Source organism: Argopecten irradians, chromosome 11 (genome assembly GCF_041381155.1).
Source record: "Argopecten irradians isolate NY chromosome 11, Ai_NY, whole genome shotgun sequence".
NCBI classification, from domain to species: domain Eukaryota; kingdom Metazoa; phylum Mollusca; class Bivalvia; order Pectinida; family Pectinidae; genus Argopecten; species Argopecten irradians.
The window spans coordinates 33,770,738-33,786,114 of NC_091144.1; the positions used below are offsets into that span (position 1 = coordinate 33,770,738).

At 32.5% G+C, this 15,377-nt stretch overlaps 2 protein-coding genes across 2 annotated transcripts; one reads left to right on the forward strand and one right to left on the reverse strand.

Moving 5' to 3' along the window:
- Positions 1-1,359: 1,359 nt before the first annotated feature.
- On the reverse strand, positions 1,360-6,164 carry LOC138335807 (perlucin-like). The gene is made up of 6 exons (XM_069284969.1): positions 6,039-6,164; positions 5,517-5,626; positions 4,656-4,749; positions 3,326-3,575; positions 1,732-1,782; positions 1,360-1,434 (listed from the first exon to the last, which is right to left on the reverse strand). The coding sequence occupies exons 1-5, from the start codon at positions 6,079-6,081 to the stop codon at positions 1,767-1,769; spliced, it is 513 nt and encodes a 170-aa protein (XP_069141070.1). The 5' UTR covers positions 6,082-6,164; the 3' UTR covers positions 1,360-1,434; positions 1,732-1,766.
- Positions 6,165-8,332: 2,168 nt separating this feature from the next.
- LOC138335808 (C-type lectin lectoxin-Lio3-like) lies at positions 8,333-13,429 on the forward strand. Its single transcript, XM_069284970.1, has 5 exons — positions 8,333-8,434; positions 9,419-9,507; positions 10,434-10,524; positions 12,299-12,530; positions 13,260-13,429. Exons 1-5 carry the CDS (start codon positions 8,380-8,382, stop codon positions 13,303-13,305), a joined length of 513 nt encoding a protein of 170 aa, XP_069141071.1. The 5' UTR covers positions 8,333-8,379; the 3' UTR covers positions 13,306-13,429.
- The last annotated feature ends 1,948 nt before the right edge of the window (positions 13,430-15,377 follow it).

A 15,377-nucleotide genomic window follows, 5' to 3' on the forward strand; every position in this document is an offset into this window, starting at 1 on the left:
CCAAATCTGTTCAAATAAATAACCTTTATTCAAGGTCACAAGGGTCGAATAGGCTAACTACTTCTTGCCAATAACTAAGAGCTCTAGAGACGTAGACCTACAACATGCTGGGATGAAGGGCAATAAATGAAGCAATTTATGGAGATTGTAGAGAACTTCTATTTAAGCTCAAATGAATTCTTTTAAACTTACATTGTCAGTTTTCAAGATGTTACACCGCTGACGAATGGTAATTCTATCAAAGGAACAGGCGAATTAGTATTTGACTTAAGTCACAAACGTTACTTATTTTAACCTGTGGCAGGAGTGGTTAATTTATGTATATAACTGGTTATTATTTTGTTGTTAATATTATCAATATTTCGTCTGCTGTCATATTGTTTACGACATACGGGTACCAGGACAGTACCACTTTTTGTTATAATGCAGCGGCGTAAACCATTCAAGTTACCGATACAGGTATAAAAGACCGTGTTTTAGCCTGTATCGGTCACTTTGGCACTGAGACAAGGTATTGTCGGCCGGGTCACTTCCTAGGTAGCTATAGCTGGATATAAGGCCTTGTAGCCATGTAGTATTAAAGTATAAAAGTATGTTCTAGAGGTTAAATGAATTTATGCTAGCGGGAAGGACGGGTGGCTTTTATTAACACTGTAAATTGTTTCGTTGCCTCAAAATATTTGTTATTTGTTTGGATATAGATCTGTTGAATTATAATAAATTATTGAATTTGTATTTCGGTTTTAGTCGTATTTGTATGATAAGTAAACCAACACGGAACCTCAGATCCATAAAAAAAACCATGGACGAAACATTACTACATAGAGCCGTCCTATTAAAAACCATTACCACCATTGAAATGTTTGAACTTTTATTTTACTTCAAAAATAAAAAAAAAATATGTTCTATATGGGATGACGTACTGATTGCGAACCCACCAAAGGCTAAACAAGATATTTTATATTATTTATTTTTGTGTGTAAATTGAACATACATTTACACGAGTTAACACCAGTTATTGTTCAAAATATGAGTATTGTTTATGTTCTATCGGCGGTGGAACGTCTTCAAAGCATGTGCATTATCTCGCTGAATTGTTTAAATCTACTGTTTACATGCACCTGTGCCTGGCTATCGTTTCGTGGAAATATGTATGAAATGAAATTTTCGGGTGTGTATTATGACATGGTGGATTTTCTTTATATAAAGAAATGTTCGTGGTATATGGTGACTTGCAAGGACCTTTTTATCTTCAAAACTTAAAAAAATAACCAATAATTATTAATAATATCTATAATAATGTATACACATAATAATTGATAAAATCAATCAAGTGAATGAAAAAACACAAAGCAAACGTGTACGAGTAATTTTAGTTTCGTTTTCATTTACAAAATATTAATGATTTTATCTTCTTTTCTAGTCCTCTCTGTCCTGTAGAATATCAAATAAGATGTATGATCATGATAAGCAAATGGGAGAATAAACAATTATATACATATACATAGGCTTTAAATCAATGCTGAATTTTTATTATATTATTTTAAATGGAAAATCATGGATATTATATAAAGATGAACTGTATTTTAATTGCGTTAAAGGTGGTATGAACGCGATTGGATACAGGCAACTCCTCTCGAATTGACTCTATACAAAACATGCAGGGACATATTGTGTAAATATAATTTGATAAATGTTTTAATCAGGTATCACCATCAAATTTGAATTCACCTGTCGATGGTCTTTCATACATTCCATGAAACAGTCTACTCGCTTTCGCTACTGAAACAGAAATAAATTTCGATAAAATATTCCAGCTTTGTATTTTACATTTATCCGCCCTTGATGGTAGGTATTATTAGTTGCAATTTTGAATGTAACCTCATTCTATTAGGAAGTGCAAAACTTATTACGTCACAATCGATACCTACGCGTAAGGGCAGATAACTCAACAACCTAACACAAATATAAAGAGATAAGTAATTCATAAAGTTTGACATTTTTGAAAGACAAACTTTTTTAATCCTTCCTAAATAGTAATTATTTACTGACGTAAGGTGCACGAAATGATCTATTTTCAAAAGGTGTTTACAAACTCTTATCAGATCTTGTCCTATGCTATATTTAAAATGTCTTTCAACAGCATATCACAAAGCCGTATTGAAGTTTGTTTCGTTTTTATTGTAAGATTCTTTCTTATGTGACCGTGAAGGTATGGATATCGATATATCGAGGGCCATAAAATGCAGGAACACTCGAGGTTCGTCGAGAGTTTTTCAACATTTGTGACCCTAGAGTAGAATAACCCTATCCTACATATACGCATATGAGTAAGTCCTATAATCTTTCATATTAACAAATTAAAGAGTATTTTGCTATATGACATGTTTAGCATAAAACCTGTTGTTTATTTCCTATATCGTAATACGAATTTTGTTTCTGAAGATGATGTTTAGATTTAACCGATAAAACAATCTTTGTTTGACGCAGGTATGAGAGAAATTGGTATATATGTATATATGCATATAACACCTTTTTTGTCCTCAAATCAAGTTTACCAATATACAAGTCCAACGTTTTAACATAGAACAAGAACATGAGCCGACCTGCTACATATTCAACATAAAAATGTATAAGGTTTGGTCTTTATGCAGTAAACATATTTTTTTCAAAGTTTAAAATCGAGTTTTTACACGCGTCTAAGAACATATGAACGTTAACATGGATATATACAAACCCCTTCCAAACTAGACAATATTCTGTTATCATCTCAGCAAGAAGTTGGGTTTAATCCCAAAAACACCTAACGGTCATTTGTAACTTTTAATAATAATAATAAATCTCTTTTACATCATTTTATGCACGAAGCGTTAATAAGCTTACATCACAAAATGTTATTACATCATTTCACACAGGAAGTGCTTACATCATTACACACAAGAAGTGCGTACATCATTACACACAAGAAGTGCTTACATCATTACACACAAAAAGTGCTTACATCATTACACACAAGAAGTGCTTACATCATTATACACAAAAAGTGCTTACATCATTACACAAAAAAGTGCTTACATCATTACACACAAGAAGTGCTTACATCATTACACACAAAAAGTGCTTACATCATTACACACAAAAAGTGCTTACATCATTACACACAAAAAGTGCTTACATCATTACACACAAAAAGTGCTTACATCATTACACACAAAAAGTGCTTACATCATTACACACAAAAAGTGCTTACATCATTACACACAAAAAGTGCTTACATCATTACACACAAGAAGTGCTTACATCATTACAGACAAAAAGTGCTTACATCATTTCACACAGGAAGTGTTTCTTCCCCTCACATCCACTGTCGTTCCATTGCCAATGACGTTCCTCTGACATTTCGGCGCAGTGCTCTTCGTCGTAGTCTTTGTCGCTCCCACCATTGTCGGGCTGGCCTTGACTCCAATTGGTGTAGTTGACTGGTTTCGTGGTAACCGCCCACTTCCAATCCCCCTCTGTTATGACATCGTTTGCCCCGAACCAGTACTGGTGATCGTCTCTGTCGCCATACTCAGCTATAGAACAAGGGGACATTCGGTAGGAATTATAAATGCTCATTGGTTTTTAATTTACTGTAAAACTGGAAATTTAAGCGGCATTGACATTTTCGTTTTATTTCGATCCGCGAATATATCCATGCACGAACATGTCACCAAGTTCAAATTTAAATATGTGAATGATAAGTCTATATAGTTATGTTCAGCACGAAAAAAAAATCACACGGCAACAAGAAAGTTGAAGGCTTGCTCAGCGGAAATATCCACACACCTAAACTATCCACGGACACAGTAATTATCTTATGACATACTGTGTACTTAATATTTGCGGGGTTTCTAACTTCGCTAAATTCGCAGATCCATCCCAATTCGCGAAAGACGAAAGTTAACAATTTGTAAAATTGATCAAATTTATGGTTTGACATGTATGAATGACTCTTTCGAAATCTACAAAGGTAATTCACAAATCCAAACGGTAAATCGCGAAATTTAACCCCCGCGAAACCTAACAATTAAATAGTTTTAGGCGTAGCAGCTAATGGTTTATTTAAAAGCGTAAAGTGTTGTAGCGTGAATTCAAATATTTAAATAGTAAACTGTGAAATATTTGGTCTATACAGATGCAGGAGCGATGCAGACCATCCTCATATTGCCTTAGCGCATATGCGCAATATGGGTTGACTGTCGGTCAAAGTTTGACATCTGTTTTGACCATACAATAACAAAAGCTAGTTTGACTCTTTTTACATTTATATGATTTACTCATTAAGTGGGTCTTTGCTGATACAATTAATACTTCAGACCCAGAAAACCACTTTTTATCGATGAAATCATCCATGCCATGGACAAGCCATTTTACAGGAATCAATTGATGATTCCCCGTCATTATTAGTGACGTCATAAAAGTCACCTTTTAAAGGTCAATTATTGCTTGATAGACGTCAGTTTGTTGATGTAATGATGCTGACATATGAATGACAGGATTATAATTGTAATTTAACAATATTACGATAGTGACATAGTTATGACAATACAGGATTATAATCAAACATTTAGCAACGGCATGATTCCACTACATGACTTAAGAGGAACACTTACGATCACGTAAAGTGGCGAGATATGTTTGAACGGCTGTCTGTTCTTCGGCTGACGTGATAATGGCTAGTTCTGCTCCAAATACTTCACAGTATGCCTGCAAAAATAAAATCGCATGTTCAACTTAAGTTATGAAGATGCATCTTCACACTGAAAAGAAATATATGTTAAATCGTTGTTAGAAAATTACTGGTGAACATAAGAATGTCTTTGACCGTAATTTTACAGACTTTAAGAATTGTATAAACAATGATAATTTTGAAATTTATTTACACAAATATAAAACAAAAGAAACACAGTTGTGGTTAAGTATATGTTTAACGTCTTGATAGAGACTAGAACGATGGTCTCTTAATGTCGTGTGGTAAGAAATGTCTTGTAAAGTCGTCTCCGGGAATTATGCGCTGAATGTGTTTTCATGAATAACCCTGTATTATCGGTTCCCATAATTGTTTCGTTTTCACATGAATTTTGACAGGATGTTGGTGAATTAAAGAACAATAAATTAATTTAATACGAGATTAATATATTATAATAAAACTTTTCTTAACATCTCAACTAAAATGAATGAATAATATCATACGAGTATTTAAGATTTACTCAATGATAGAATCTTGTAAATATAAAATACTCGTAGGACATTGTTAGAATTAATTTGGACGTTAATCTGTAAAAAATATTATGCGAAATCTTGACAAGAACTTGATGTTGTGCAAAACGCACATACATACACCATAGTTCCTTTCATTCGTATGGAAACTTAGCATTTGTATCCTGGTATAATAATTACAGTGAAACCTCAGTAAGAAAAAAACATATTTTAATTGCTTAAATCATCTACAACTGTTCATTGGGATTCCTTACCAAAGCATCTGGCCAAGTTGCAGACAACTTTATACCTTTGTAACAGGAACCGTCTAATGACACGAATGAATGCGTGCACGTGCCAGCTGATTGGGTAGACACTTGATTTACTGGAGAAACAGACAAAAATACAGTAGAAAAGGGGAAACAGTAGCTGGATGACATAAAAACAGCACAATAAAAAAGAAAGAATTATATTTATTAGTTCATAATGTGCTAATGTTCAATATATGTGTTACGTGAAATTAAAATGAATTAAATGTCATAAGAAACGTTAAAGCAAGGAAAGAGCTATAATAAATGACAATGGAAATTAAAAACTCGCAGATAAAAATATGATATTGAAAAATTATTTTAATGTAATAGAATAATCGTTTATAGTGAATTCCCGATCCATAATGTATCGACTATATACTTATCGATATTTCATTTTTATTGGACTAAATATATATATAAATGCATCCATTAATAAAGTTGTAAACACGGCTATAAATCAAATGTATAAAGTGATTGGACGCTTACCTACGAGCAGAGAAAGTATAGTAAGAGTGATTGGCCAAGTCATTATTATTGTGTATGTCCTCTACTAGGGTTCCTGTGTTTAGATTGTGTATCCCTCTTTCTTATCTACACACATGCTTGTTCACATTAAGAAAATATTTCACCAAGAAAGTCAAGGTCAATTGTTGAAATATGTTGATAACCAATTCTATGAATTTTATGAATAATGTACTAGTAGTTGATCTCTTATTCTCAGATTGTACCTGAGCATTTTCCTGCCCACATTGTTGGAATTACTTGTTTTCATAATCTTAAAATATTAGATATTCCTTTATTTGACGGTTGTAATATGATTCCGTAGGTAGAAAATTTATTTATACAGTCTTTAAAATCTTACAGTACTCATAATTCCTTGAAATTGCATGATGAAGTCTCTTGTATTCGATTACACCCGTAATGAGTCAAGCCCAAACAAAATTATTATTGACTTTTTCTGAAATCATTTATTCATAACTGTTTCTGCATGGCCACAGAACACAATTCAAAGATACTCCACCGCCAATAGAGCATCAACGATATTCATCATTTGAACAAATAATGTACATTTGTATGTATAATTAACACAAAAATAATATATTTACTTTTTTTAGCTTTTGGTGGATGCGCAATCAGTACTTCATGCCATATAGGGTATAGTGTCTTGAACTTTTTTCGGGACCCAATTAATTTGTTAATAATTTTTTATATTAAAATAAAATAAGAATCTGAAACTTTTTCAATGGTGGTACAAAAAATTGTGATGGTGTAAATAAGTAAATTTAGTAACAGAAGAAAAGTACTTATTCTTCTGCTCTTGTTTTACGATAGAGAAAAATAACATTCGTCAGCGATGTAGTAACTTTAAACTCATAATAATTTTAACAATGACATACAATCGAAATGTTTAACCGCTAATCCTAAGATTAATTGTCACAGGTGTTAACTATTTTTTTCCGTGATAAATTGAAACGACAAGTGGTACTAAAACTTGTCAATGCTCAACATGAGGCTGCCAGATATTGTATAAAACGTATTGAGTGTGTGGTATTAGCAACGACAGTTGACGATACGTATATCACTATGTCACGTTTCTGCTATAAAATATTCACTTTAGATACTTGACGTGCGGAGGTCACTTTCCGCTGTCAATCAAACCATGACAGACGAAACCGTCAGAAGGTCAAGTCCATCGCCGTATGATGACCACAGTACAAACAGAAAGAGTCGTTCGTAACGTTAGCTAGGTCAGACCGATCAATTTGTGGTGTGCAAACTCCAGGTACACGTGGCAAAGAAGGCAAAGTATGCTTTAATCGAAGTGTAATCTTTTGTAAATAAACAACGGATTATGTTATTATTCAGTCAGATAAGGTTTTAGGATCAGACCTATGGTGTTCAAGGTGAAGCTAGTTACTTATTAGTATTTATTTTCTTCAATATGAAAAGTTGAAAACTAAATTACAAAATACTGGTTTTGAGATTAGTCTGACTGCACATGCTAGGAGGAACACGATTTGTGCAATCGAATCTCATTCAGATTAAAATTGTGTCGTAACAGATGTGAGGTAGATGTTATGATATTTAGAGTAATGTTACATAATGTTAGGTTGGGGATGATGACACCATGGTTATGACGTATTTCTGGTTGAAATGATCGCACTGTTGACGGATTTCTTCTTACTTTCTGTGTTTTTTTTCATTGACTATGCCAATTTATCATCGTGCTTCTTCGTTCAAAAATAAAGATATAAGTGCGCTAAAGTTGATTTTAACTCAATAAATGCCCTACAGATTCTACAACCCACGTTTACAAATCGTTATCATATACTTATCAGTCGGTTTAAACAATTGTTACAAGAGGATATTCAAGCGGTCAATTGGTCAGTTATGATATATTAGTGCTGACATCACCATACTCATTGATCTTCTACGTCAGCTGATCTCCCTAGAATGTCTGATTTCATACATCGCTCCATCAATATCGCACACACCCGTATCATTTTGCTAAGAAAAGGTTTGTCAATAGTAATAGAAATATCAATTTTAAATATCCGACTAATGGATAATTGAATACAGATAGAAAATTGTTAAAAAAAATAATAAAAACAAAAATAAAAAAGAAGATCCATGGAAATTTCATTTTAATAAACAAATATTAAACATAAGACAAAACTGAAAGGAATAATTTGGATGAATAAAATATTCAATGGATTACACAAGTGAGATTAGCGGTAACCGATCTAAGGGAACGTTCGAAATTGTTTACACCTCAAGATTGTAATAGGTCATGCCCTACTTCTTCTTGACTAGATAAGATTCAAACATGTCGCCGACGATCAAGTGTGGTCTTGCCGTTCTACTTTTGGTGTTAGTTGGAGGTAAAAATTATTTCAAATATACATATCGTTAAAGATTTTGTTTTGAAGCGTATGTTTAAGGTGTCGACGAAGCGGCAGTGGAAACTCTCATTCGGGCTCCATAAAACTCTTACAGGCTTTGGAACGAATCAAAAGCTTACGCTTCAAAATGACAATACAAATACTTACATTGTCTGAATGCAGAATATAGATATCTAATATATTTTTAGTTGTTGGTTTATACTTTTCGTTGGTAAAATTAAAATAATGATTATAATGACTACGTTTCAATATAAAAACTATTACTCCAGAAGTATTTTGATTTTTTATGAATGGTTGCTTGATATTTTGTAAGATATCAATATCTGCCTTTTCCCCAGTGTTTTTGTCATGTAACAAGGTTTCATTACACACAACATATGTTGATACTTTTTATAGTTTTTGTTTGGCCAGTCGCAATGCTGTTGTCGATGTGATGATTTTTGCTGCTTTACATTCGTAGTGAAATCGTTTACAATGGAAAAAACACCTAACATGTTATATGAATACATGATATATTTAAGCATAGATATTATTCGATTTAATGACCATTAGTCAGTCAGTGCACGTATCACCTTGACCTTATATTATCAGAACCACATATTTCCTGATGGAGGGAATAGCTTACTGTAGTATGTTCTATTAACTTCTTCCTAGACAGTGTAAATAAAATAAATAGTCCTTATTTGACCACACAAGGTGTCAAAAGTTATTGTAATTAACTACATACATTAGAACTTAGGTTATACTGAAGTCCTAGAGAAATGGGAAATCTCTTCAAATTATTCCGATTTCAATATACTCATGGAAAAAGACTATGGATATGTGTGAACAGGGGATATAATTCGTTTCAAATTTAAGCAGTATTTCAATATAACTGATTTTAAATCAAGTGTGGTCTATTGTTTAAAATTGTACACTGTCGTTGTATTTATAATGTATGATCTTAACATATTCCTATTGCAGTGCAAGCTGAATGTCCAGACGGGTTTGAGAGACATGGTGCGTCCTGTTACACTTTGCCACACGTCAAAGCGGACTGGGGTCAGGCCACGGTATTACAAAACATTTACATCTCATTTACATCTCATAATCTGTAGATCGCATTTACACAACATTTACATCTCATTTACATCAAATTTACATCTCATTTACATCTCATTAATCTGTATATCTAATTTACGTCTCATTTACATATTATCCAATTCTCATTTACATCTCATTTGCATCTCATTAATCTGTATATCTAATTTACATATTATTCACATCTCATTTACATCCACAGCACTTTCACCTCATTTATATGTCATTTACATCAAATTTACATCTCATTTACATGCCATTTACATATCATTTACTTATCATTTACGTCTCATTAAACATCTCATTTCCATCTCATTCACAGATCTGCAAAAACATACAGGAACACTCGATAATTTTATTCCTTATACACGTACTTCGATGTATAGACAGAACGAATAAAAAAATAAACATATTCCTCATTGTTTCCAAGCAACGACTGTGGCAGAAATACAAAACTATTTTACATTTTTTTTTAATTTTAAAGACCAACAATACACTATTGCTAAAAAAGTCCAAATAAAGTTTCAGCTGATTGAACATTCGTCAACTTGCTGTCTTATAAAGCATGTAGATGCGGGTGAACGTAGTGTTTTGTGTCCTTTTTCTACTACTATTAATACTTTCGCTCCAAATGCATGAGGATTGAATTGAATGATTGAAGTGTAATTAAAATTAAAAAAAAAATGTTATTTTTTACACGCTTATTTTACAAAACAAATTGATAATTGATAGCTATCGGAATATCAATACAACGCCATGGTGATAATAAGAACTGTCTGCAATTGTAAAATGAAAGTACCTTATTATGATTTGAGTAAGTATTTGTTTACATTAAGGTTTGTACTAGGTGGTGTTTGGCGGAGTAAGTGTTTGTTTATAACAAGGTTTATACTTGTAGGTGGTGTGTGGCGAACTCAATGCACACTTAGTGGAAATAGATGATGCGGACGAGGAAAAATACGTTCATGGTTACCTATCACTTCACTGGCGTATGTACACTTTAAAGCATGTTTCCTATTGTTAATTCGATATGAAGAAGTTTTAAATAATCTCCAAACGTTTTATTCCGTGTTTTCTCCTTTGCGGGTAGGCATCGATTGTTACGTCATTATTTTGTGAGCGTAAATCACGTCTTTTTCTCCGAAAAGTATGACGCTACACTCGCAAACACATGACGTCACAATCAATACCTACCCGCAAGGACAGATAATTCTGTAATATACAAATATGGAATAAGTGATAACAGAATAATCAAAGATATATAATGAGTATTGATTTAAGCATCCTCTTATCACTTTGCTTATCAATCTGTATCGACACTCCAATACTTTGGTCCAAAAGTTTAAAAAAAAAAAAATTCACGGAATGGTGGTCTCCATTCGGTGAATGGCATTAATTGAAGATATAGTGCACGAGACGAGGTTGACCTTTACGTTTATAAGGTCAACCAGTGACTAGTATTTACAGCTTATTACAAGTTCCGATTTTAGCCATTAATGTTTATATTAATCTCCAGCGCCTCAAATATCACCTAACTTTTTGCACATGGCCGATAGCCAGATTGAATTTCGGCAATAGGAGTTTATTATCGTTATTTCTCAACATATGTCATAATAATCCTTTTAAAGTTCATAAATATTTCCCTCTTGGTTTCTAGTTACGTATGTTGTAATTTGGAAACGACCAGGAAATAACATGGTCAGAAGATGGCCTTCTTTGATTTTGAAGATTTTTGTCATCATTATTTTTTCACAATATAAATTTTCTCATATTTTATTATCGCTTCTCCTGATTCTTAGTTATCATATTTATAAACCAACAGGAACTCAACATTGTTGACAGGTGTATTTTGAATATTGTCTCCATATATTTCAAAAAATAGTTATGGGATCTTTGTCACATTTAATTTTTTTCAGGTTTGGTATTAAACATATCTTAAATATATCATACATCATTAGTACATCACATGATAATTACAAGGAATGCGATTGGATAACAGCCACGGTCTATTTTGCGACAGTTCTCTGTCCTTCTTGACTACGGGAGAATATACCTGACTACAGGAACTATACTAAAGTATAGTCCCCCGGGAATGAGCACGCGACCAAATATATGACGTCATAATGAATGTCATGTGACGTACTAAATCTATTATGGCCCTTTCCAGAGGAAATTGTTCTCCTATAGTGTTGTCTGGCGAGATCTATCCCATCGTCTTCGACTCGGGAACTATACCTCGCCAGACAACACTATAGGAGAGCAATTTCCTGTGGAAAGGGCCATAATAGAATAATAGTATATGAAAACATGTTAAAATCCTTCTACTGGATCTAATAAAGATGTGTACTCTGTTAAAACATCACAATTGAAGTCTATAGTTTTCATCTCCGAACAATAATACTTCAGGAGATATAGCTACATGTATAAATAAATGATTTAAAGAGTAAAGAAACTCTCTACGGAATTTTCACAATATTTACAGCTTGAGTTTTGGATCAGATTAAAATGGTAGAAACCGTGCTTTTGTATCTTAATCTGATGTGAGGAATATTTTAGTTTTCTATTACCATGTGTATCATTTTGCGTCTAATGAACAAACAAAATTGCAGATGCACACCTATCTCAATTGAGTTCGCCATGTCATTAACTATTTCCATGGAAGACAAAATCAGGAAGGAAAGATTACCATCTTTCATTTGCATGATATGTAGATCGTTCTATAGGTGCGCCAAGATCTGTCTGAAATCTTTCTTTTTGAATCAGGTGCTTACAACCCTCCAGAATTTTGGATCGCTGGAAACGACATTTTAGAGGAGAATCACTGGGAATGGGCATCTGGGAAACCGATGACGTATTTTAATTGGAAAAGGGGTGCGCCTGATAATGGGGGAAACGACGACCGCAATGAACATTGTGCGGCGATAGAACAAGGGGATGGATGGAAATGGGATGATCAGGAATGTTACGAGGAACGATATATCATCTGTGAGATTCCGTAAGTTGATAAAATGTCATCTATGACAATACAAAAGTTACTAATATATCATCTGTGAGAATACAAAAGTTACTTATATATATCATCTGTGATATTTGGTGAGTTGATAAGATGTTATATGTGAGAATACAAAAGTTATTAATATATCATCTGTGAGAATACAAAAGTTACTTATATATATCATCTGTGAGAATACAAAAGTTACTTATATATATCATCTGTGATATTTAGTGAGTTGATAAAATGATATATGTGAGAATACATAAGATACTAATAAATAATCTTTGAGATTCCGTGAGTTGATAAAATGTCATATGTGAGAATACATAAGTTACCAATATATCATCTGTGAGATTGCGTGAGTTAATGCTATACTATCAGTGAATGCAGTACCATTTGTGAGAATAAAATCGCACGCTAATTCTATATCATTTGTGAGATTACGTAAGTTAATGCTATAACATTTGTGAGATTACGTAAGTTAATGCTATATATCATTTGTGAGTTTACGTAAGTTAATGCTATATATCATTTGTGAGATTACGTAAGTTATTGCTAAAGTAGGATTACGTAAGCTTATGCTATACCATCTGTCATATGATACAACCAATTTTTTTTAATAAAGTTCTTAATTTATAAAATAATAATAATAAAACAATATCATTTTTTATGTTTCCATATATTTCCAGCTATCCATGTTCGTACATAATTCCGACTTTTGAATTGTAGGGTAACGTCCGTGATTGGAGGTGGAAACCCAGGAGTAATTGGCTAGCCCAACGTGCAGTGGTTCGTACCGGCCGGCCTCTTTTTTAAATGAAATCGACATGTACTTATATTTCATCCTTTTGTAATGCATTTCTGTAGAAATAAAAATATCTCAATTTGATAATCATAAATATTCCAAGAGTTTTTATTTCTTCACTATAATATGTAACATGTAACATGTACGTGTAGAGTAACTGACCTTACCAGATCAACAAATTAATGATTATTTATCAAAATATAATAAAATTCGAATCTCTAACGTTTAAATATACTGTCTACATGTGTTTTTCGCAAAGGTAATATTTTCTTTGTTTTGTGAGATACTGGGTCACAAAATTTAAATATCAGTAAAATATAATACAATCGGACTTTTGTAATTTATATATAATGTAAAAGTTAGATCGCTGAAGTCGTTAACATTAAACGTTTTCGTTTAAGTGAACACAACGAAATGTTTGTACCCCGAAAATAACCCCATAAACAGTATATGCATAATCATGTCATTTAATATGCACTGCTTGCTACAAATATCACTGTACAAAGCAATTTTAGATAATAACACTTCGGCAAATATTATTTCAGTTCTAACAATTTCTTAACAATAATATACAATTGATGCAATAAATCACCTAAAATATTAATGTATTTTCCTTTGGCAGAAGGGTTCTCGCACCACTTTTAATACTTGATTATTTTCCTTTGGCAGAAGGGTTCTCGATATTTTCGATATATGATTATTCTAAATTCAAACACAAACTGAGATAATTCTTACTTTTTTCACGATTCATTTACTCACTTCTGTTCAAAAATAAATAGAAAAATGAAAATAAAAATAAAAAATAAAATAAAAATATAAATAGAAAAAAACAAAAATAAAAATAAACAAATTTACCTTTTGTATGTAGCTATATATATATTCTTGTCCGTCGTTTTCTGCTTACAGTTCTAATCTGAGATTTAAATTTGTCAAACTTTCCAGTCTCGCTATATGAACGCTCCAAATGAAACATAAATGTACCAAATAGGGAAAACATCAACATGAAAATAATCAAGAAGGTTTTTAATGGAAGGTTGCTTTAAAACAGTTTTTTTTCTTTTATCTGACCTGTTTTTTATGCATTTAATATAAGTATCTTAGTGACTCATTTTCGGGGAATTCAATACTATAACAGGGCCATGGACTTTATCTAGGGTATTGAAGTGAAGTGACTCATATCTTAAAAAAATAAGAATACACCAAACTCTTTATTCCGCCAATGCCATCAATGATACCAACATCAAATTGCTGAATTAATTATTAATGACCATGTACAGAACTGCTGAAGACATTTGTCAAAGGTTTTTTGAACGATATGAATAAGGACCTCGGATGAATTAAAGAAATTATGTTTTGAGAAACTCAATGAAGATTTTATATCTTCATAATAGGTAAGATTATACATATACCTCAAGCTTGTTAGAAACTTTTGACAACTAGATTATCGGTCACATTTTATTCATCAAAACTGTGTGTACTTAAATTGAATTTCAATTTTATAAATTTTTCCGTCAGAAAGCTGCCCCATTTTCTAATACTTGATATCGTACGTACGTAAACATAACTTGGGTCGGAGTGACGTAGGTTGTCCACATTGATGCTGCAATATTGCTGAAATAACCGCATTCGTAACTGTTCATGGCTTAAAGTAAACAGTCGGGCAAGGATGGCTAAAGTTGGTAAAAATGGTGTGAATGTATCCAGAATTATTTCTTATGAAATAGAAAAATAAAATCTCTTGTCAAAATCTGTCTGCATACGAAGAAATAATTTAAAGTATGGGAATTCTAAAACGTCCTCCCGGCTCACTATGTCTGTGGTTACATTTCCACGTAGCTTCGCTTTCAATGCTTTCAACTTTTCTTTACTTTAATGGTCAGAACTGGGAAACCAAGCAGAACTTGACCGTCGTATTAATATGTGAGAACTTGAAGGACAATGAACGCATTTAGACTGGTTTTCTTTGCCCGACTATTCACTTTAAGTACATTATCAGAATATTGACCTGATTATAGGATAAAATTTCACACAAATCAGTATTT

Bases quoted from the DNA above. Each gene is read 5' to 3' on its own strand.
- LOC138335807 (XM_069284969.1), bottom strand. From the start codon at position 6,081: ATGACTTGGCCAATCACTCTTACTATACTTTCTCTGCTCGTAG. The intron at 4,750-5,516 runs GTAAGGAATCCC...TTATTTTTGCAG, and splicing joins CAACTTGGCCAGATGCTTTG to GCATACTGTGAAGTATTTGG. The intron at 3,576-4,655 runs GTAAGTGTTCCT...CTTGTTCTATAG, and splicing joins TCTCGCCACTTTACGTGATC to CTGAGTATGGCGACAGAGAC.
- LOC138335808 (XM_069284970.1), top strand. From the start codon at position 8,380: ATGTCGCCGACGATCAAGTGTGGTCTTGCCGTTCTACTTTTGGTGTTA. The intron at 8,435-9,418 runs GTAAAAATTATT...TTCCTATTGCAG, and splicing joins ACTTTTGGTGTTAGTTGGAG to TGCAAGCTGAATGTCCAGAC. The intron at 12,531-13,259 runs GTAAGTTGATAA...TTTGAATTGTAG, and splicing joins TATATCATCTGTGAGATTCC to GGTAACGTCCGTGATTGGAG.